At 50.7% G+C, this 23,979-nt stretch overlaps 1 protein-coding gene across 1 annotated transcript; it reads left to right on the top strand.

Annotated features, from left to right (window-relative positions):
- Positions 1–239: 239 nt before the first annotated feature.
- B4GALT3 (beta-1,4-galactosyltransferase 3) lies at positions 240–23,979 on the top strand (the record flags this gene model as incomplete). The annotated part of the gene is given in 7 exon segments (XM_056545200.1): positions 240–362; positions 10,464–10,728; positions 12,298–12,533; positions 12,619–12,809; positions 15,448–15,570; positions 19,362–19,466; positions 23,289–23,979. Coding segments are annotated over 6 exon segments (1,401 nt in total). The 5' UTR covers positions 240–362; positions 10,464–10,472.

The following is a 23,979-nucleotide window of genomic DNA, read 5'->3' as shown; positions in this document are numbered from 1 at the left end:
TAATTAAAAAATAAATAAAATAAAAAAATCTAAAAATAAAAATAATAAATTAAAAAAATTCTAAAAATAAAAAAGAAATCTAAAATCAAATCAATGGTCTACAAGCAGTCTCCAGAGTGTGATGTGTGTGTGAGTGTGCGCTGCGGTGAGTGTGGGCAGTGCCTGCTCTGCAGTCTGTGTGTTTGGGGATGCAGGGGGGGGGGAGGAGGAGGAGGAGGCGTAGGGATAGTGGAAGAGGAGGAGGAGGAGCGACATCGACCAGAGAGGAAGGGAGGGGAGACACTGGGGCCATGACAGAGACGTTCTCCTCTATCGAGCCTTCTTATCCCAGATCCCAGAGCTGAACATCTGCAGACACTCAGGTGAGTGCTGGCGCAGCGGGCCGGTGAGCCGACACTCAGGTGCCATGGCCTGTCCACCTCCCCCGAACCCCCCCAATCATGGCAGCACATATACACACACACCGCTACCTGCCAGCCTCACCGCACTCCCGGATGGATTGCAAGCTCTTCTGGTGCATTGGGGACGGCGATGGGGCTGCACATCGCTACGGCGTACGCTGGCGCTTCTTACATGGCGGATGTCTATTAGCAGGGCTCTACGGGAACGGCAGAACCGTACAAAAATGGCAGAGAGGACGGCGAGGGTTTACAGGTTGTCGTGTAGTGATGGTCACGTTCGAAGATGATAGGTGGAGTAGTCGCAACGATTTGCGCGGTGGAGAACTAGAACAAGGCTTATGGGGGGGGCGGGGGGTAAACTGGATTTTGTGGAAGACAATCGGTACTAGTTCACGGCAAAACGTCCGCTTTTTACTTTATTATTTTTCAACATTTATTTTTATATAATTCTATTCTACTTTTTACAATTTTTTGTTCTAATATTTGTTGCTTTTTGTATTGGTCCTTTTTTTGTTTTATAATTTTTTTTATAATTTTTTTTTAATTAACGGAATTCATTTCAAAATTTTATATTTTTTCCAGCTTTCATTTATATTATCATTAATTATTTTTTAATTAGTATTATTTATTATTATTATAATCTGAATAATGTTTTTGTTTTTTAATGGTCTGTTGTGCTCTTATAGTGAGGAGATTCCAGTAGACCTGTGTTTCCCGACCAGTGTGCTTCCAGCTGTTGCAAAACCTAGTCTTTGACTGTCTGGGTATGCTGAGAGTTGTAGTTTTGCAACAGCTGGAGGCATGTTGGTTTGGAAACTCTGCTCTAGCTGTTGCAAAACCTAGTCTTTGGACTAGTGCTTCCCAACCAGGGTGCCTCCAGCTGTTGCAAAACTACAACTCCCAGCATGCCCGGACAGCCGTTGGGTGTCCGGGCATGCTGAGAGTTGTAGTTTTGCTAAAGCAGTGTTTCCTAACCAACGTGCCTCCAGCTGTTGCAAAACTACAACTCTCAGCATGCCCGGAGTTGTAGTTTTGCAACAGCTGGAGGCACGCTGGGTAGGAAACACTGCTCTAGCTGTTGCAAAACCTAGTCTTTGCCTCCAGCTGTTGGAAAACTACAACTCCCAGCATGCCCGGACAGCCGTTGGCTGTCCGGGCATGCTGAGAGTTGTAGTTTTGCTAAAGCAGTGTTTCCTAACCAACGTGCCTCCAGCTGTTGCAAAACTACAACTCTCAGCATGCCCAGAGTTGTAGTTTTGCAACAGCTGGAGGCACGCTGGGTAGGAAACATTGCTCTAGCTGTTGCAAAACCTAGTCTTTGCCTCCAGCTGTTGGCTGTCCGGGCATGCTGGGAGTTGTAGTTTTGCAACAGCTGGAGGCACCCTGGTTGGGAAACACTAGTCCAAAGACTAGGATTTGCAACAGCTAGAGCAGTGTTTCCTACCCAGCGTGCCTCCAGCTGTTCAAAACTACAACTCCCAGCATGCCCGGACAGCCGTTGGCTGTCCGGGCATGCTGAGAGTTGTAGTTTTGCAACAGCTGGAGGCACGTTGGTTAGGAAACACTGCTTTTGCAAAACTACAACTCTCTGCATGCCAACCGCTGTCTAGGCATGCTGGGAGTTGTAGTTTTGCAACAGCTGGAGGCACCCTGGTTGGGAAACACTGTATTAGACTGTGATCTCTGAGATGGTTACGGCCACACGTGGGATGATCCGCATTGTTTACAGTCGCAGCAAAGTGAATGCAATTTCTAAAATCCCAACCTGCTGCAGTTTTTTTTTTGCCTCCATGAAGTTCAATGCAGTTGCTAAAAAATGCGCAGGTGTTGCGGCCGCAGCTGCAGATCCGCAGCAAATATCCCCATTTGAAATACATTGAATTATTTATGTATAAAACCCTAAAAATAAAACTATGCTTGAAGGAAGCCAGAGGCCATATTCCTGTGGCGCATTTTTTTCCTTTGCAAAAATATGGCGCAAACTATGCGGCAGAGATCGGAAGCCACTACCTTTTTGGCAGCCGTGGACCCATCCGTGAGGCGTTTTCCACATGGAGAGCGTGCAAATAAAAGAAACAAATGTGCGCCGCAGTACGCAGATACTCCCGACAAAAACAACGCGCAATTTACTTGACTGTGTGGACACGACCTAAGGCCACGTCCTACGTGCTGGATTTTGCGCCACACACTTGTAGCAGATTACAGTACAGTGCAGGTGGGCCGCAGCTTTTACGCCATTCACACGTAACGTGCAGAAATCGTAGCACGCCGCGGCTTGGAGTAGAATGGATTCACCGGCGAACGCCACGGATTTTCAACCGGGATTTCACCTTTTTCAATGCGTCCGATGAATATCGCAGTTTACGCGCAGATTTTGCCGCCGGTCTTGTAGTAAATCCCTGTTGAAAATTCATGGCAGATACGCTGAGGAGCGACATAGAAATGCGTTCACACACTGATCAAATTGGCGCAAAACCCACATGATATATATCGACCCTACGATTTATTTCCCTATGGACTTTAATCCGCACTTATTTCGGTGTTGTGGATTTTGCTGCAGATCAGTAAGTGCGGATTTCAAACAGATTGGGGGAGGTTTATCCTGCACTGTGCAGAGGAAGAGCGGGGCAGTTGCCCATAGCAACCAATCAGCTCAGTGAAAAATGGAAGAAGAGATCTGATTGGTTGCTATTGGCAACTGCCCCGCTCTTCCTCTGCACAGGTTTGGATCAGTTTCCCCCATTCCGCTCCAAAATTCACAACGGCACATCCGCACAGTTTGGTGCAGGTTTTCTGCAGCGGATTTCAGTGCCAAAATGCTGCAAAATTTTGCACAGCGTGAATATGCCCTGACGCAAGTAAAATCTGCAGCGGCGTACGGGTGTGTAGTGCGCATTTCACAACGTCTATGTTGCGGATTTTGTGCAGATTTCACAGCATCTGTGTCTGTTGCGGATTTTCTTGCAGATTTTTCAGCCTCCGTGTCTGTTGCGGATTTTCTTGCAGATTTCACAGCGTCCGTGTCTGTTGTGGATTTTCGCTCAGATTTCACAGCCTCTATGTCTGTTGCGGCTTTTCATGCAGATTTCACAGCGTCTGTGTCTGTTGCGGATTTTCTTGCAGATTTTTCAGCCTCCGTGTCTGTTGCGGATTTTCTTGCAGATTTCACAGCGTCCGTGTCTGTTGCAGATTTTCCCTCAGATTTCCCAGCGTCCGTGTCTGTTGCGGATTTTCATGCAGATTTCACAGCCTCAGTGTCTGTTGCGGATTTTCGTGCAGATTTCACAGCCTCCGTGTCTGTTGCGGATTTTCATGCAGATTTCACAGCGTCTGTGTCTGTTGCAGATTTTCCCTCAGATTTCACAGCATCAGTGTCTGTTGCGGATTTTCATGCAGATTTCACAGCCTCAGTGTCTGTTGCGGATTTTCGTGCAGATTTCACAGCCTCCGTGTCTGTTGCGGATTTTCATGCAGATTTCACAGCGTCTGTGTCTGTTGCGGATTTTCATGCAGATTTCACAGCCTCCGTGTCTGTTGCAGATTTTCCCCTCAGATTTCACAGCGTCCGTGTCTGTTGCGGATTTTACCCTCAGATTTCCCAGCGTCTGTGTCTGTTGCGGATTTTACCCTCAGATTTCACAGCCTCCGTGTCTGTTGCAGATTTTTGCACAGATTTCACAGCCTCCGTGTCTGTTGCGGATTTTCATGCAGATTTCACAGCCTCCGTGTCTGTTGCGGATTTTCATGCAGATTTCACAGCCTCCGTGTCTGTTGCGGATTTTCCCCTCAGATTTCACAGCGTCCGTGTCTGTTGCGGATTTTCCCCTCAGATTTCACAGCGTCCGTGTCTGTTGCGGATTTTCGCTCAGATTTCACAGCCTCTGTGTCTGTTGCGGATTTTTGCACAGATTTCACAGCGTCCGTGTCTGTTGCGGATTTTCCCCTCAGATTTCACAGCGTCCGTGTCTGTTGCGGATTTTCCCCTCAGATTTCACAGCGTCCGTGTCTGTTGCGGATTTTCATGCAGATTTCACAGCGTCTGTGTCTGTTGCGGATTTTACCCTCAGATTTCACAGCCTCCGTGTCTGTTGCGGATTTCCCCCAGATTTCACAGCCTCCGTGTCTGTTGCGGATTTTCATGCAGATTTCACAGCGTCTGTGTCTGTTGCGGATTTTCTTGCAGATTTCACAGCCTCCGTGTCTGTTGCAGATTTTCTCCTCAGATTTCACAGCGCTCGTGTCTGTTGCGGATTTTCGCTCCTATGACGCGCAGGAATAACAAGGCTTTATGTACAACATGTAAATTTACTGCGGGAAACTATGACTGATTTACTGCAGGGAAAATTCCCCATATGTTGACTTAACCCTTTCAGTAAACAAACGTTCTCTTTCCTTGGGACGCGGCGGACGCGGTGTATGTGTGCGGGTCACTCTCCCCCGCAGTAACGCTCACATGGATACAATATACTTGGTGGGGATGGCGTCCACGCCGCTGCTGTTATGCCCCTTCGGTCGCCATGACATCATCTCCATCTTGTTTCCTCTCACCTGATCCCTTGAAGCCTCCTTCATGTTCTGTCACTTAAAGCCAAGCTGGATTCTGATTGGACAGTTCCCCCAATCATATCAGTAAACTCCGCCCCTTACCTGTTCGATTAGCCACACTGCTACTCCCCTCTCCCAACTTGCTTATAGGCGGCCATATTTGATCACCTGACCTCTTATACCTGTGTTTCCCAACCAGGGTGCCTCCAGCTGTTGCAAAACTACAACACCTAGCATGCCTGGACAGCCGTTGGCTGTCCAAGCATGCTGGGAGTTGTAGTTTTGCAACAACTGGAGGCACCTGTCACCAGTGACTCCTGGAATTCTCTGTGTCTCCAGCTGTTACTACACTACACTACAACTCCCAGCATGCCCTAATAACCTGCAGCAGGGTCACTCCAGTTTATCTCTGTTGTACGGTTGTTCTCTGTTATCAGCCAGTGTTATATGAGAGGTATATAAACATGGCGGCCGCCCCACCATACATGTTATATCCTAATATTGGTGGTTGGGGACGATCCTGAGGGGTTGTGGGAGATGAGGAGCGAGAACCTGTAAACACCATCTGGGAGGGAGGGGTCCAGAACTACAACTCCAAGCATGGTTGCACCACTCTCCATGGTTGAGTTTAGGAATGGTCCCTCATTCGTCTTTGTGTCACGCTCATTGGTGTCCCCTCATCTCCTCGTGTCACGCTCATTGGTGTTCCCTCATCTCCTGTGTCACGCTCATTGGTGTCCCCTCATCTCCTCGTGTCACGCTCATTGGTGTTCCCTCATCTCCTGTGTCATGCTCATTGGTGTCCCCTCATCTCCTCTTGTGTCACGCTCATTGGTGTCCCCTCATCTCCTCTTGTGTCACGCTCATTGGTGTCCCCTCGTGTTTCCTGTTTCTTTCCATGTGTCACACTCATTGGTGTCCCCTCATCCTCCCCCAGTGTCATGTTCATTGATGTTTCCTCATCTTCCTGTGTGTCGTGCTGATTGGTTTCCCCTCATCATCCCCCAGTGTCATGCACATTTGTGTCCCCTCATCTCTCCGTGTGTCATGCTCATTAGTGTCCCCTTATCTTTCCATGTATCGCCCTTATTGGTGTCCTCTCATCTCCCCATGTGTCACAGTCCTTATGCTATGGCTGTAATGGCTGCCATACTGGTTGTCACCTGCCGTACATGACATCCCCCGTAGCAGCCGGGTGTTTTCTAGGTCTTTGCACATTCTTTAGTTTTCTTTTGTCTCTGAGGTTTATGGAAGCAATAATGACATAATACCGCCATGTATGTATGTATGTATGTATGTATGATGGATGGGTGTGTATGTATGTATTGGGGTGTGTGTGTATATAGCAACCGCTGCCAGTACTGTACACCAAGCCAACAAAGAACCAGGCGTCTGTATCCAGGAACCTCAGGGCTGGGGGCAACTGGTCACATGTACCCCAACAACCCCCGCAACATACTGGAGACTACGGGGGGGGGGGGCAGATCCTGTTCCCCAACAACCCCCGCAACATACTGGAGACTACAGGGGGGGGGGGCAAATCCTGTACCCCAACAACCCCCGCAACATACTGGAGACTACAGGGGGGGCAAATCCTGTTCCCCAACAACCCCCGCAACATACTGGAGACTACAGGGGGGGGGGCAAATCCTGTACCCCAATAACCCCCCAACATACTGGAGACTACAGGGGGGCAAATCCTGTACCCCAACAACCCCCACAACATACTGGAGACTACAGGGGGGCAAATCCTGTTCCCCAACAACCCACACAACATACTGGAGACTACAGGGGGGCAAATCCTGTACCCCAACAACCCCCGCAACATACTGGGGACTACAGGGGGAGGGCAAATCCTGTACCCCAACAACCCCCGCAACATACTGGAGACTACAGGGGGGCAAATCCTGTACCCCAACAACCCCCGCAACATACTGGAGACTACAGGTGGGGGGGGGGGGGCAAATCCTGTGCCCCAACAACCCCCGCAACATACTGGAGACTACAGGGGGGGGGGCAAATCCTGTTCCCCAATAACCCCCGCAACATACTGGAGACTACAGGGGGGGGCAAATCCTGTACCCCAACAACCCCCGCAACATACTGGAGACTACAGGGGGGGGGGCAAATCCTGTTCCCCAATAACCCCCGCAACATACTGGAGACTACAGGGGGGGGGCAAATCCTGTACCCCAATAACCCCCCCAACATATTGGAGACTACAGGGGGGGGGGCAAATCCTGTTCCCCAACAACCCCCGCAACATACTGGAGACTACAGGGGGGGGGCAAATCCTGTACCCCAACAACCCCAGCAACATACTGGAGACTACAGGTGGGGGGGGCAAATCCTGTACCCCAACAACCCCAGCAACATACTGGAGACTACAGGTGGGGGGGGCAAATCCTGTACCCCAACAACCTCCACAACATACTGGAGACTACAGGGGGGGGGCAAATCCTGTACCCCAACAACCCCCGCAACATACTGGAGACTACAGGGGGGGGGCAAATCCTGTTCCCCAACAACCCCCGCAACATACTGGAGACTACGGGGGGGGGGGCAAATCCTGTACCCCAACAACCCCCGCAACATACTGGGGACTACAGGGGGGGGGGCAAATCCTGTACCCCAACAACCCCCGCAACATACTGGAAACTACAGGGGGGGGGGCAAATCCTGTACCCCAACAACCCCCGCAACATACTGGAAACTACAGGGGGGGGGGCAAATCCTGTACCCCAACAACCCCCGCAACATACTGGGGACTACAGGGGGGGGGCAAATCCTGTACCCCAACAACCCCCGCAACATACTGGGGACTACAGGGGGGGAGGGCAAATCCTGTTCCCCAACAACCCCCGCAACATACTGGAGACTACAGGGGGGGGCAAATCCTGTACCCCAAAAACCCCCGCAACATACTGGGGACTACAGGGGGGGGGGGGCAAATCCTGTTCCCCAACAACCCCCGCAACATACTGGAGACTACGGGGGGGGGGGGGCAAATCCTGTACCCCAACAACCCCCGCAACATACTGGAGACTACAGGGGGGAGGGCAAATCCTGTTCCCCAACAACCCCCGCAACATACTGGAAACTACAGGGGGGAGGGCAAATCCTGTACCCCAACAACCCCCGCAACATACTGGAAACTACAGGGGGGGGGGGGCAAATCCTGTTCCCCAACAACCCCCGCAACATACTGGAGACTACGGGGGGGGGGGCAAATCCTGTACCCCAACAACCCCCGCAACATACTGGAGACTACAGGGGGGGGGCAAATCCTGTACCCCAACAACCCCCGCAACATACTGGAGACTACAGGGGGGGGGCAAATCCTGTACCCCAACAACCCCCGCAACATACTGGAAACTACAGGGGGGGGGCAAATCCTGTACCCCAACAACCCCCGCAACATACTGGAGACTACAGGGGGGGGCAAATCCTGTTCCCCAACAACCCCCGCAACATACTGGAGACTACAGGGGGGGGGGGGGCAAATCCTGTTCCCCAACAACCCCCGCAACATACTGGAGAATACAGGGGGGGGGGCAATCCTGTTCCCCAACAACCCCCGCAACATACTGGAGACTACAGGGGGGGCAAATCCTGTACCCCAATAACCCCCGCAACATATTGGAGACTACAGGGGGGGCAAATCCTGTACCCCAACAACCCCCACAACATACTGGAGACTACAGGGGGGGGGCAAATCCTGTACCCCAACAACCCCCGCAACATACTGGAGACTACAGGGGGGGGGCAAATCCTGTACCCCAACAACCCCCGCAACATACTGGAGACTACAGGAGGGGCAAATCCTGTACCCCAACAACCCCCGCAACATACTGGAGACTACAGGTGGGGGGGGGGCAAATCCTGTGCCCCAACAACCCCCGCAACATACTGGAGACTACAGGGGGGGGGGGGCAAATCCTGTACCCCAATAACCCCGCAACATACTGGAGACTACAGGGGGGCAAATCCTGTTCCCCAACAACCCACACAACATACTGGGGACTACAGGGGGAGGGCAAATCCTGTACCCCAATAACCCCCGCAACATATTGGAGACTACAGGGGGGGGGGCAAATCCTGTACCCCAACAACCCCCACAACATACTGGAGACTACAGGAGGGGCAAATTCTGTACCCCAACAACCCCCGCAACATACTGGAGACTACAGGGGGGGGCAAATCCTGTACCCCAACAACCCCCGCAACATACTGGAGACTACGGGGGGGGGGCAAATCCTGTACCCCAACAACCCCCGCAACATACTGGAGACTACAGGGGGGCAAATCCTGTACCCCAACAACCCCCGCAACATACTGGAGACTACAGGGGGGGGGGGCAAATCCTGATACACAGCTCAGCAGTGAGTATCACACATGATAAAATTAGATACACAGCTCAGCAGACAGTATCACACATGATAGGATTAGATACACAGCTTAGCAGTGAGTATCACACATGATAAGATTAGATACACAGCTCAGCAGACAGTATCACACATGATAGGATTGGATACACAGCTCAGCAGACAGTATCACACATAAGATTAGATACAGAAGCTCAGCAGACAGTATCACACATGATAGGATAGATACACAGCTCAGCAGTGAGTATCAAACATGATAGGATTAGATACACAGCACAGCAGACAGTATCACACATGATAGGATTAGATACACAGCCCAGCAGACAGTATCACACATGATAGGATTAGATACACAGCTCAGCAATATCACAGAGGTTTCGCTGGTCCATGAATGTCAGTGGGTGCAGGTTATAGTGATGGGGGATCCCTTCTATGGGTGGGGGCCCCAGTGATCAGAGCTCCGGGGGTCCCGCTATCCCTGCGCCCGTATAGAGGAAACAGCAGAATCCACCAGAAGACGCCATGACTCCGGTGGGGAGGTGAAGGCTGACGGTTGCTATGCATCGCCTGTTGCTATGTAATTTAATGATATGTGATCTGTATACAGGGGCAATGGAGACAACAGTCTTAAAGCCAGTGTTTCCCAACCAGGGTGCCTCCAGCTGTTGCAAAACTACAACTCCCAGCATGCCTGGACAGCCTTCGGCTGTCCGGGCATGCTGGGAGTTGTAGTTTTGAAACAGCTGGAGGCACCCTGGCTGGGAAACACTGCTCTAACACATGTTCCTGCAGCCCACATAATACTTCAGCTGCTGCAGTACCTCATTATACACATCTCAGCTGCTGCAGAACCTCATAATATACACGTCACCTGCTGCAGAAGCTCATAATACACCTCTCAGCTGCTGCAGAACCTCATAATACACCTCTCAGCTGCTGCAGAACCTCATAATATATTCCCTAATTGCGGCATAATGTCACCATACAAGTCACATACTAGACACCAGTTGCCCCTCCCCCATACACCTTCTCCTATACGGTTACCTGACCCTGCGCTCAGACAGTATATGTCAGTACAATCCTCAGCTCTGTTACCTGACGCTCCTGTGACGCCAGCACTTGTCTCCTACAGAACAGGAAGATGATCCGCCGTGTCCTGGAGCGACCGTGCACGCTGGCAATGCTGATCGGCTTCCAGTTTGCTTTTATGGTGTATTTCTCTTTCGGTGGACTGCGCAGCCTGGCCTCCATCTTTGGACGATCTTCAGAACCCAACTTTGATTATACCCGGACCCATGATATCTACACCAACTTCACCCGTCTACAGGCTACACTGCACCCCAAAATGCAAGTGGGGGGTTTACTGCCATGGTGCCCAGAAAAATCACCACATTTATGTGAGTAACATTGTACCCTATATACATGAGTATAACTGCTATAATACTGCCCCCTATATACAAGAATATAACTACTATAATACTGCTCCTATATACAAGAATATAACTACTATAATACTGCTCCTATATACAAGAATATAACTACTATAATACTGCTCCTATATACAAGAATATAACTACTATAATACTGCTCCTATATACAAGAATATAACTACTATAATACTGCTCCTATATACAAGAATATGACTACTATAATACTGCTCCTATATACAAGAATATAACTACTATAATACTGCTCCTATATACAAGAATATAACCACTATAATACTGCTCCTATATACAAGAATATAACCACTATAATACTGCTCCTTTATACAAGAATATAACTACTATAATACTGCTCCTATATACAAGAATATAACTACTATAATACTGCCTCCTATATACAAGAATATAACTACTATAATACTACCTCCTATATACTAGAATATAACTACTATAATACTGCTCCTATATACAAGAATATAACTACTATAATACTGCCTCCTATATACAAGAATATAACTACTATAATACTGCCCCCCATATACAAGAATATAACTCCTATAATACTGCTCCTATATACAAGAATATAACTACTATAATACTGCTCCTATATACAAGAATATAACTACTATAATACTGCTCCTATATACAGGAATATACCTACTATAATACTGCTCCTATATACAAGAATATAACTATTATAATACTGCTCCCTATATACAAGAATATAACTACTATAATACTGCCTCCTATATACAAGAATATAACTACTATAATACTGCCTCCTATATACAAGAATATAACTACTATAATACTGCTCCTATACACAAGAATATAACTACTATAATACTGCTCCTATATACAAGAATATATCTACTATAATACTGCTCCTATATACAAGAATATAACTACTATAATACTGCTCCTATATACAAGAATATAACTACTATAATACTGCTCCTATATACAAGAATATAACTACTATAATACTGCTCCTATATACAAGAATATAACTACTATAATACTGCTCATATATACAAGAATATAACTACTATAATACTGCTCCTATATACAAGAATATAACTACTATAATACTGCTCCTATATACAAGAATATATCTACTATAATACTGCCTCCTATATACAAGAATATAACTACTATAATACTGCCTCCTATATACAAGAATATAACTACTATAATACTGCTCCTATATACAAGAATATAACTACTATAATACTGCTCCTATATACAAGAATATAACTACTATAATACTGCTCCTATATACAAGAATATAACTACTATAATACTGCTCCTATATACAATATATGTACTATAATACTGCTCCTACATACAAGAATATAACTACTATAATATTGCCTCCTATATACAAGAATATAACTACTATAATACTGCTCCTGTATACATGTCCTGGATTGTGTGATACTTGTGGTAGGGGGGGGATCTCTCCATTTCTGGTACATGATGTTGAGGGTCTTCCATCTTGCTCCTCCCCCTCCTCTCTAGTGGGCCCCATAACCGTCACCTTTAGTCGGGTCCCCACTCTCCGCCGGATACAGGAGAAGAATCCTTTGGTCAGAGCGGGCGGTAGATACCAACCTCCTAACTGTGAGTCGCGCCATAAGACAGCAGTGATCATCCCTCACCGGAATCGGGAGACGCACCTGAGGCACCTGCTCTACTATCTGCACCCGTTCCTGCAGCGCCAACAGCTGAACTATGGCATCTACATCATCCACCAGGTGAGCTGTACCCGCCATACCATGCCTCGTACCTGCCTATATACAGTGCCCTCACTCACTCCTTGGGGTTTTATATTCCTTACAGTCAGGGAACTCCACCTTTAATCGCGCCAAGCTCCTGAATGTTGGGGTGAAGGAGGCGATGAGGGACGAGGACTGGGACTGCCTCTTCCTCCATGACGTGGACCTCATCCCAGAGAATGACCACAACCTGTATCTATGTGACCCCTGGAGCCCCAAGCACGCGTCCGTGGCCATGAACAAGTTCAGCTACAGGTGAGGCCAATAAATCTGCCACCACTAGGGGAGCTAGCTGTAGGAGTATTTATATTCCTCCTGTGGACATATCTCTGTATGCAATGAGCTCCCCCTAGTGGTGTTGGGAAGACATGATGTACTGCTATGGCTATGTAGTATGAGCTCCCCCTAGTGGTGTCGGGAAGACATGATGTACTACTATGGCTGTGTAGTATGAGCTCCCCCTAGAGGTGGCAGGTAGACATTATGTACTGCTATGGCTGTATAGTATGAGCTCCCCCTAGAGGTGGCAGGTAGACATGATGTACTGCTATGTTTGGGAACTATGCGCACCCCCTAGAGGTGGCAGGTAGATATCATGTATTGCTATGGTTGTGAACTATGAGCACCACCTAGAGGTGGCAGGTAGACATGATGTACTGCTTTGGTTTTGTTCTGTGAGCGCCCCCTAGAGGTAGCAAACATGATGTACAGCTGTGGTTATATGGAAAGAGTTGGGAATGAGGAGCTCTTTACCCTACAGATATACCATGAAGTGAATGAGTATAGTAAGTCCTATGATCTGGTTATGGGGGCACTTTGGCTTTCCCTGTGGGGGCATGAGCTGTACTCATGGGCGGGGTTTACATAAAGAAAGATGTCATGCTGCACTGTGTTCTGCATCTGGAGCCTTCCTTATATCAGACAAGTACATTCTCTGCCGCCCTCTTCTCTCCATCTTCCCTCTCTCTGCCGCTCTCCTCTCTCCATCGTCCCTCTCTCTGCCGCCCTCCTCTTTCCATCGTCCCTCTCTCTGCCGCTCTCCTCTCTCCATCGTCCCTCTCTCTGCCGCCCTCCTCTTTCCATCGTCCCTCTCTCTGCCGCCCTCCTCTTTCCATCGTCCCTCTCTCTGCCGCCCTCCTCTCTCCATCGTCCCTCTCTCTGCCGCCCTCCTCTCTCCATCGTCCCTCTCTCTGCCGCCCTCCTCTCTCCATTGTCCCTCTTTCTGCCGCCCTCCTCTCTCCATCTTCCCTCTCTCTGCCGCCCTCCTCTCTCCATCGTCCCTCTCTCTGCCGCCCTCCTCTCTCCATCGTCCCTCTCTGCCGCTCTCCTCTCCATCGTCCCTCTCTCTGCCGCCCTCCTCTCTCCATCTTCCCGCTCTCTGCCGCCCTCCTCTCTCCATCGTCCCTCTCTCTGCCGCCCTCCTCTTTCCATCGTCCCTCTCTCTGCCGCCCTCCTCTCTCCATCGTCCCTCTCTCTGCCGCCCTCCTCTCTCCATCGTCCCTCTCTCTGCCGCCCTCCTCTCTCCATTGTCCCTCTTTCTGCCGCCCTCCTCTCTCCATCTTCCCTCTCTCTGCCGCCCTCCTCTCTCCATCGTCCCTCTCTCTGCCGCCCTCCTCTCTCCATCGTCCCTCTCTGCCGCTCTCCTCTCCATCGTCCCTCACTGCCGCCCTCCTCTCTCCATCTTCCCGCTCTCTGCCGCCCTCCTCTCTCCATCGTCCCTCTCTCTGCCGCTCTCCTCTCCATCGTCCCTCTCTGCCGCCCTCCTCTCTCCATCTTCCCGCTCTCTGCCGCCCTCCTCTCTCCATCTTCCCGCTCTCTGCCGCCCTCCTCTCTCCATCTTCCCTCTCTGCCGCCCTCCTCTCTCCATCTTCCCGCTCTCTGCCGCCCTCCTCTCTCCATCTTCCCGGTCTCTGCCGCTCTCCTCTCTCCATCTTCCCGGTCTCTGCCGCCCTCCTCTCTCCATCTTCCCGCTCTCTGACGCCCTCCTCTCTCCATCTTCCCGCTCTCTGCCGCCCTCCTCTCTCCATCTTCCCGCTCTCTGCCGCCCTCCTCTCTCCATCTTCCTGCTCTCTGCCGCCCTCCTCTCTCCATCTTCCCGCTCTCTGCCGCCCTCCTCTCTCCATCTTCCCTCTCTCTGCCGCCCTCCTCTCTCCATCTTCCCTCTCTCTGCCGCCCTCCTCTCTCCATCTTCCCTCTCTCTGCCGCCCTCCTCTCTCCATCTTCCCTCTCTCTGCCGCCCTCCTCTCTCCATCTTCCCTCTCTCTGCCACCCTCCTCTTTCCCTCTTCCCCCTCTCTCTGCCGCCCTCCTCTCTCCTTCTTCCCGCTCTCTGCCGCCCTCCTCTCTCCATCTTCCCGCTCTCTGCCGCCCTCCTCTCTCCATCTTCCCGCTCTCTGCCGCCCTCCTCTCTCCTTCTTCCCGCTCTCTGCCGCCCTCCTCTCTCCATCTTCCCTCTCTGTCGTCCTCCTCTTTCCATCTTCCCTCTCTCTGCCACCCTCCTCTCTCCATCTTCCCGCTCTCTGCCGCCCTCCTCTCTCCATCTTCCCTCTCTCTGCCACCCTCCTCTCTCCATCTTCCCGCTCTCTGCCGCCCTCCTCTCTCCATCTTCCCTCTCTCTGCCACCCTCCTCTCTCCATCTTCCCTCTCTGCCGCCCTCCTCTCTCCATCTTCCCGCTCTCTGCCGCCCTCCTCTCTCCATCTTCCCTCTCTCTGCCACCCTCCTCTCTCCATCTTCCCGCTCTCTGCCGCCCTCCTCTCAATCTTCCCTCTCTCTGCCGCCCTCCTCTCTCCATCTGTCTCTTTCTTCCCGTTGTCTTCTCGGCTCCTTCACACCATCTGCTCCATCTTCCTGGATCTCTGCCCCCATCTACCTCCTCTCTCTGTTTCACCCGCAGCCTCCCATATCCGCAGTATTTTGGGGGGGTATCTGCTGTGACCCCTGAACAATACATGAAGATGAATGGCTTCCCCAATGAGTACTGGGGCTGGGGAGGCGAGGACGATGACATAGCGACCAGGTAAGGGGCAAAACACTGGATCAACATGTATCTAAGCTTGTCATATGTGATACTGGTCGCCAAGCAAGTGTATCTGATGCTTTCAAATGATACTGTCTGCTTAGCTGCTGTATCTAATTCCATGTGAGATACTCTGCTGTGAGATGCAGCCGTAGAGGAGCCGTATGAAATGCGGTGTATGTAGCACCCCCTATGATAGGGGCTATGATAGGGGCTTTCCTTTAGGCGAGATAGGCAAATAGGTGGCGGTATGATGGGTGATCTCTCTTCAGGTGAGGGGCAGGTAGGTGGCGGTATGTTAGGTGATCTCTCTTCAGGTGGGGGCAGGTAGGTGGCGGTATGTTAGGTGATCTCTCTCTTCAGGTGGGGGCAGGTAGGTGGTGGTATGTTAGGTGATCTCCTGATGTGGCAGTTAGGTGGCGGTATGTTAGGTGATCTCTCTTCAGGTGGGGGCAGTTAGGTGGCGGTATGTTAGGTGATCTCTCTACAGGTGGGGGCAGGTAGGTGGCGGTATGTTAGGTGATCTCTCTACAGGTGGGGGCAGGTAGGTGGCGGTATGTTAGGTGATCTCTCTTCAGGTGGGGGCAGTTAGGTGGCGGTATGTTAGGTGATCTCTCTCTTCAGGTGGGGGCAGTTAGGTGGCGGTATGTTAGGTGATCTCTCTCTTCAGGTGGGGGCAGTTAGGTGGCGGTATGTTAGGTGATCTCTCTCTACAGGTGAAGGGCAGTTAGGTGGTGGTATGTTAGGTGATCTCTCTCTACAGGTGAAGGGCAGTTAGGTGGTGGTATGTTAGGTGATCTCTCTTCAGGTGGGGGAAGGTAGGTGGCGGTATGTTAGGTGATCTCTCTCTTCAGGTGGGGGCAGTTAGGTGGTCTCTCTTCAGGTGGGGGCAGGTAGGTGGCGGTATGTTAGGCGATCTCTCTACAGGTGAAGGGCAGGTAGGTGATGGTATGTTAGGTGAACTCTCTTCAGGTGGGGGGCAGGTTGGTGGCGGTATGAGTGATCTCTCCTCAGATGGGGGGCAGGTAGGTGGCGGTATGATGAGTGATCTCTCCTCAGATGGGGGGCAGGTAGGTGGCGGTATGAGTGATCTCTCCTCAGATGGGGGGCAGGTAGGTGGCGGTATGATGAGTGATCTCTCCTCAGATGGGGGGCAGGTAGGTGGCGGTATGATGAATGATCTCTCTTCAGGTGGGGGGCAGGTAGGTGGCAGTATGATGAGTGAGACCCCTATATAGTGCCCACCAGTGATTTCCACCACTATATGATGCCAGCCATGTAGAGACCCCTATATAGTGCCCACCAGTGATTTCCACCACTGTATGATGCCAGCCATGTAGAGACCCCTATATAGTGCCCACCAGTGATTTCCACCACTATATGATGCCAGCTGTGTAGAGACCCCCTATATAGTGCCCACCATTGATTTCCACCACTATATGATGCCAGCCATGTAGAGATCCCCTACATAGTGCCCACCAGTGATTTCCACCACTATATGATGCCAGCCGTGTAGAGATCCCCTATATAGTGCCCACCAGTGATTTCCACCACTATATGATGCCAGCCATGTAGAGATCCCCTACATAGTGCCCACCAGTGATTTCCACCACTATATGATGCCAGCCGTGTAGAGACCTGCTATATATTGCCCACCAGTGATTTCCACCACTATATGATGCCAGCCGTGTAGAGACCTGCTATATATTACCCACCAGTGATTTCCACCACTATATGATGCCAGCCATGTAGAGATCCCCTATATAGTGCCCACCAGTGATTTCCACCACTATGATGCCAGCTGTGTAGAGATCCCCTATATAGTGCCCACCAGTGATTTCCACCACTATATGATGCCAGCCATATAGAGACCCCTATATAGTGCCCACCAGTGATTTCCACCACTATATGATGCCAGCCATGTAGAGACCCCCTATATAGTGCCCACCAGTGATTTCCACCACTATATGATGCCGGCCATGTAGAGACCCCCTATAAAGTGCCCACCAGTGATTTCCACCACTATATGATGCCAGCCATGTAGAGACCCCTATATAGTGCCCACCAGTGATTTCCACCACTATATGATGCCAGCCATGTAGAGACCCCCTATATAGTGCCCACCAGTGATTTCCACCACTGTATGATGCCAGCCATGTAGAGACCCCCTATATAGTGCCCACCAGTGATTTCCACCACTGTATGATGCCAGCCATGTAGAGACCCCCTATATAGTGCCCACCAGTGATTTCCACCACTGTATGATGCCAGCCATGTAGAGACCCCCTATGTAGTGCCCACCAGTGATTTCCACCACTATATGATGCCAGCCGTGTAGAGATCCCTATATAGTGCCCACCAGTGATTTCCACCACTATATGATGCCAGCCGTGTAGAGACCCCCTATATAGTGCCCACCAGTGATTTCCACCACTATATGATGCTAGCCATATAGAGACCCCTATATAGTGCCCACCAGTGAGATCTCCCCTAACCACACCAGCCATGTAGAGACCCCTATATAGTGCCCACCAGTGATTTCCACCACTATATGATGCCAGCCGTGTAGAGATCCCCTATATAGTGCCCACCAATGAGATCTCCCCTAACCACACCAGCCATGTAGAGTGCCCTAAATAGTAATCCCCCCATACCATGCCAGCCTTGTAGAGACCCCCTAAATAGTGTCACCCACCAGTGAGACCCCCCCTTATACCATGCCTATATAAATGCCCACCAATGAGATCCCCCCCTATACCAAAGCCAACCGTATAAAGACCCCCTATATATTGCCGCCACCTTTAGCAGCGAATACCTGGGGCACCTACCTCACCAGCCCCTCATGTGTAATAATCCCCACCCCACTACAGGGGGCACTAGAGGAATAAGGGGGTAGGGAACCCCAAAATGTCCTCCTTCTCCTCTCATCACTGTCCCCTGCCAGGAGCAGCCGGAGGATAATGGAGCTTTGTCCTCTGCAGTGAATGTGCGAGTAACAGTGAGGACAATGCAGCCGGTCACAGTGGTGCATTGTGGGTAGATGCGGTGAGCAAGAGAACAAATACCAGGCCTGTAAAGCAGTGTATCCCAACCAGGGTGCCTCCAGATGTTGCAAAACTACAACTCCCAGCATGCCTGGACAGCCGAAGGCTGTCCGGGAATGCTGGGAGATGTAGTTTTACAACAGCTGGAGCAACACTGGTTGGGAAACACCGCTCTGCACCTTAGGTTTCTAACCTGCGGCCCTACAGCTGTTATAAAACTACAACTCCCAGCATGCTGGGAATTGTAGTTTTGCAACAGCTGGAGGCACCCTGGTTTGGAAACACTTCTGTAAAACATGGCAGCCTGACACAGACCGTTCCCGCTCCACCAACCCTGAGCTGTGTATCTAATCTTATCATGCGCGATACTTTCGGCTGAGCTTGTTGTGGATGATACTCTCGGCTAAGCTTTTCTGTCTAATCCTCTCCTACGAAATACTGTCTGTTGAGTTAGTGTATCTAATCCTATCTTGTGTGATACTGTTCGTCGAGCTGTGTAACTAATCCTATTATGCGCGACACTTTCTGCTGAGCTGTGTATCTAAGCCTCCCTAATATTGTGTGCTGAGCAGTCGTATCTAATCTTACTGATCTCTTCCATTAGGGGCAGCGGTGAGCAGTTCTAAGTCTGGCCTCCTTGTGTGAGCTCTTCTAGCTGCACTACCTCCCGCCTCCTCAGGGGGCGCCCTCCATGTACCAAATGTTTCCTTGCTGACAACCTGTGATGTATCGTCCATGTTTTCGCAGGGTCCGTCTGGCTGGGATGAAGATCGCTCGTCCGCCTGTGTCCGTAGGTCATTATAAGATGGTGAAACACAAGGGCGACAGGGGAAACGAGGAGAACCCCCACAGGTTAGAACTACTGCACCCAGCATCTTCCTCACTAACCGGGGCAGGAATAAACAATGAGGTTTAACTGGGGGGGGGGAGGCTGATCAATCATAACCAACCGGGGCAGGAATGATCAGTGAGGTGTAACAGGGGGGAGGCTGATCAATCATAACCAACCGGGGCAGGAATGAACAGTGAGGTGTTACTGGGAGGGGGAGGCTAATCAATCATAACTAACCGGGGCAGGAATGAACAGTGACAACTGGGAGGGGGAGGCTGATCAATCATAACTAACCGGGGCAGGAATGAACAGTGAGGTGTAACTGGGAGGGGGAGGCTGATCAATCATAACTAACCAGGGCAGGAATGAACAGTGAGAACTGGGAGGGGGAGGCTGATCAATCATCACCAACCGGGGCAGGAATGAACAGTGAGGTGTAACTGGGAGGGGGAGGCTGATCAATCATAACCAATTGGGGCAGGAATGAACAGTGAGGTGTAACTGGGAGGGGGAGGCTGATCAATCATAACTAACCAGGGCAGGAATGAACAGTGAGAACTGGGAGGGGGAGGCTGATCAATCATCACCAACCGGGGCAGGAATGAACAGTGAGGTGTAACTGGGAGGGGGAGGCTGATCAATCATAACCAATTGGGGCAGGAATGAACAGTGAGGTGTAACTGGGAGGGGGAGGCTAATCAATCATAACTAACCGGGGCAGGAATGAACAGTGAGAACTGTGAGGGGGAGGCTAATCAATCATAACTAACCGGGGCAGGAATGAACAGTGAGGTGTAACAGGGGGAGGCTGATCAATCATAACCAACCGGGGCAGGAATGAACAGTGAGGTGTAACTGGGAGGGGGAGGCTAATCAATCATAACTAGCCAGGGCAGGAATGAACAGTGAGAACTGTGAGGGGGAGGCTAATCAATCATAACTAGCCGGGGCAGGAATGAACAGTGAGAACTGTGAGGGGGAGGCTAATCAATCATAACTAACCGGGGCAGGAATGAACAGTGAGAACTGTGAGGGGGAGGCTGATAAATCATAACTAACCAGGGCAGGAATGAACAGTGAGAACTGGGAGGGGGAGGCTGATCAATCATAACTAACCAGGGCAGGAATGAACAGCAGGAAGGTTTTCATTCACTGACCGCAAGCAGAGCATCTTAACACTAATAAGGAAAGTCTGCGGAGAGAGGAGGCAGAGAGGGGGTCGCCCGGAGAGATGCAGATTATGCAGATAGAGGAGTCAGAGAGGGGGTCGCCCGGGGAGATGCAGATTATGCAGATAGAGGAGTCAGAGAGGGGGTCGCCCGGGGAGATGCAGATGATGCAGATAGAGGAGGCAGAGAGGGAGTCGCCCGGGGAGATGCAGATTATGCAGATAGAGGAGGCAGAGAGGGGGTCGCCCGGGGAGATGCAGAGAATGCAGAGAGGGGGGTTGGGGGGGTTTGCCCAGGGAGATGCAGATGATGCAGATAGAGGATGCTGAGAGGGGATCGCCCGGGGAGATGCAGATTATGCAGATAGAGGAGGCAGAGAGGGGGGGGGGTCGCTCAGGGAGATGCGGATTATTCGGCGGCTGAGAAGGAAAAGTATCTAATGGGATAAGAAAGTGAAATCTAAGAAGGCGCCAGCTGAGCCGGATTATGGATTATACTGTCGCCATCTGGAGGCCAGGAGCAGGCGCTGCGGCAGATTCCTCACAACCTGGGGCCGCAGCTGTAATGGAGGATCAGGTGTGCTGAGGGGATGATCCGGGATTGTGGCCCCGGGGCCCCTCACTGTTAGGCTCGGTTACCATATGGCCATAGACAGTCCTAGATAAATCTATGTCTGTAGCTATTCTAAAGCAGCATTTCCCAACCTGTGACGGTCAGGTCATGCTGGGAATTGTAGTTTTGCAAGTGCTGGAGAGCCGCAGGGTGGGAGACGCTGCTCTAGAAGCTTAACGAACATCCCATAATCCATTGCAGCCTGAGAGCCAATGGGAAAGCAGCAGTCTGAGCCAAACTGTTAGGCTCTGGATGCGAGTAGTGTACAGGAATAGTGTATGCAGCTCTGGATGGGAGTGGAGGAATAATGGATGCAGCTCTGGATGGGAGTAGTGTACAGGAATAGTGAATGCAGCTCTGGATGTGAGTAGTGTACAGAAATAGTGAATGCAGCTCTGGATGTGAGTAGTGTACAGGAATAGTGAATGCAGCTCTGGATGGGAGTAGTGTACAGAAATAGTGAATGCAGCTCTGGATGGGGAGTAGTGTACAGAAATAGTGAATGCAGCTCTGGATGTGAGTAGTGTACAGGAATAGTGAATGCAGCTCCGGATGTGAGTAGTGTACAGGAATAATGAATGCAGCTCTGGATGGGAGTGGAGGAAAAATGGATACAGCTCTGGATGGGAGTAGTGTACAGGAATAGTGAATGCAGCTCTGGATGTGAGTAGTGTACAGAAATAGTGAATGCAGCTCTGGATGTGAGTAGTGTACAGGAATAGTGAATGCAGCTCCGGATGTGAGAAGTGTTCAGGAATAGTGAATGCAGCTCTGGATGGGAGTAGTGTACAGAAATAGTGTATGCAGCTCTGGATGGGAGTAGTGTACAGGAATAGTGAATGCAGCTCCGGATGTGAGAAGTGTACAGGAATATTGAATGCAGCTCTGGATGGGAGTAGTGTACAGGAATAGTGAATGCAGCTCTGGATGGGAGTAGTGTACAGGAATAGTGAATGCAGCTCTGGATGGGAGTAGTGTACAGGAATAGTGAATGCAGCTCTGGATGGAAGTAGTGTACAGGAATAGTGAATGCAGCTCTGGATGGGAGTAGTGTACAGGAATAGTGTATGCAGCTCTGGATGGGAGTAGTGTACAGGAATAGTGAATGCAGCTCTGGATGGGAGTAGTGTACAGGAATAGTGAATGCAGCTCTGGATGGGAGTAGTGTACAGGAATAGTGTATGCAGCTCTGGATGGGAGTAGTGTACAGGAATAGTGTATGCAGCTCTGGATGGGAGTGGAGTACAGGAATAGTGAATGCAGCTCTGGATGGGAGTAGTGTACAGGAATAGTGAATGCAGCTCTGGATGGGAGCAGAGTACAGGAATAGTGTATGCAGCTCTGGATGTGAGTAGTGTACAGGAATAGTGAATGCAGCTCTGGATGGGAGCGGAGTACAGGAATAGTGTATGCAGCTCTGGATGTGAGTAGTGTACAGGAATAGTGAATGCAGCTCTGGATGGGAGCGGAGTACAGGAATAGTGTATGCAGCTCTGGATGTGAGTAGTGTACAGGAATAGTGAATGCAGCTCTGGATGGGAGTGGAGTACAGGAATAGTGAATGCAGCTCTGGATGGGAGTAGTGTACAGGAATAGTGTATGCAGCTCCGGATGGGAGTAGTGTACAGGAATAGTGTATGCAGCTCTGGATGTGAGTAGTGTACAGGAATAGTGAATGCAGCTCTGGATGGGAGTAGTGTACAGGAATAGTGAATGCAGCTCTGGATGTGAGTAGTGTACAGGAATAGTGAATGCAGCTCTGGATGGGAGTACTGTACAGGAATAGTGAATGCAGCTCTGGATGGGAGTAGTGTACAGGAATAGTGAATGCAGCTCTGGATGGGAGCAGAGTACAGGAATAGTGAATGCAGCTCTGGATGGGAGTGGAGTACAGGAATAGTGTATGCAGCTCTGGATGGGAGCGGAGTACAGGAATAGTGAATGCAGCTCTGGATGGGAGTGGAGTACAGTGAATGCAGATTCAGAAGTGAGTGTATCAGGACCCCGGGGCCAGTCTCTCCTTCATTGTGTGTAAATCGGGGTCTCCATTACTTTTCCCAGGTTTGATTTACTGATTCGGACCCAGCGGATGTGGACTCAGGATGGGATGAACTCCCTGTCATACAAACTCCTGTCCAGACAGCTGGAGGGCCTGTACACAAACATCACTGCGGATATCGGTGTGGACCCCAAATCCCAGAAGCCCCTGAGAACACGGGGCCCCACCCCCCCACCAGTAAAACATCAGAGCAACAGCAGCAGCGGAGACGGCACCACCAGGGGGAAACTGACCGTGTCTGTCCAGTCCTCCATCAACAACTCTGCGGCCGAGGCCGAGAAGAAAGGAACGGCGCCGCTCCCCGCCCAGGACACAGCCCCCACCAGGAGGGTCCGGCGGGAGGGCCAAGAGACCACCGACACCCCAGAGAAGAGGCGGAAGAACACAACAAAGACCACACAAGAAAATCACAGAGCGGAGTCTGGAGACGACCTACAGAGGAGGCCGCACAACCACACGGCCCGCAGGGGCCCCGGGGCCACACACCTCTGAGCTACATGAACAAGGATGGGTCAATCCACAGACACAAAGCCTCTGCCGTGTATCTATAGGACATCTGGGGTGTCGCCCCCTGGTGTCGGTGCACAGGATCCGTCACGTGTAGAGATTTCAGGTCATTATGGCTGGACCGGTGCGGAAACACATTGTGACGGACTCCAAGCTACCCCTCCCCCGGCTGATATAAGAATGTCG

This window comes from Hyla sarda, chromosome 11 (assembly GCF_029499605.1).
Source record: "Hyla sarda isolate aHylSar1 chromosome 11, aHylSar1.hap1, whole genome shotgun sequence".
NCBI lineage: Eukaryota > Metazoa > Chordata > Amphibia > Anura > Hylidae > Hyla > Hyla sarda.
The sequence above is the reverse complement of the archived record's forward strand: the minus strand, read 5'-3'. Positions and strand labels throughout refer to the sequence as shown.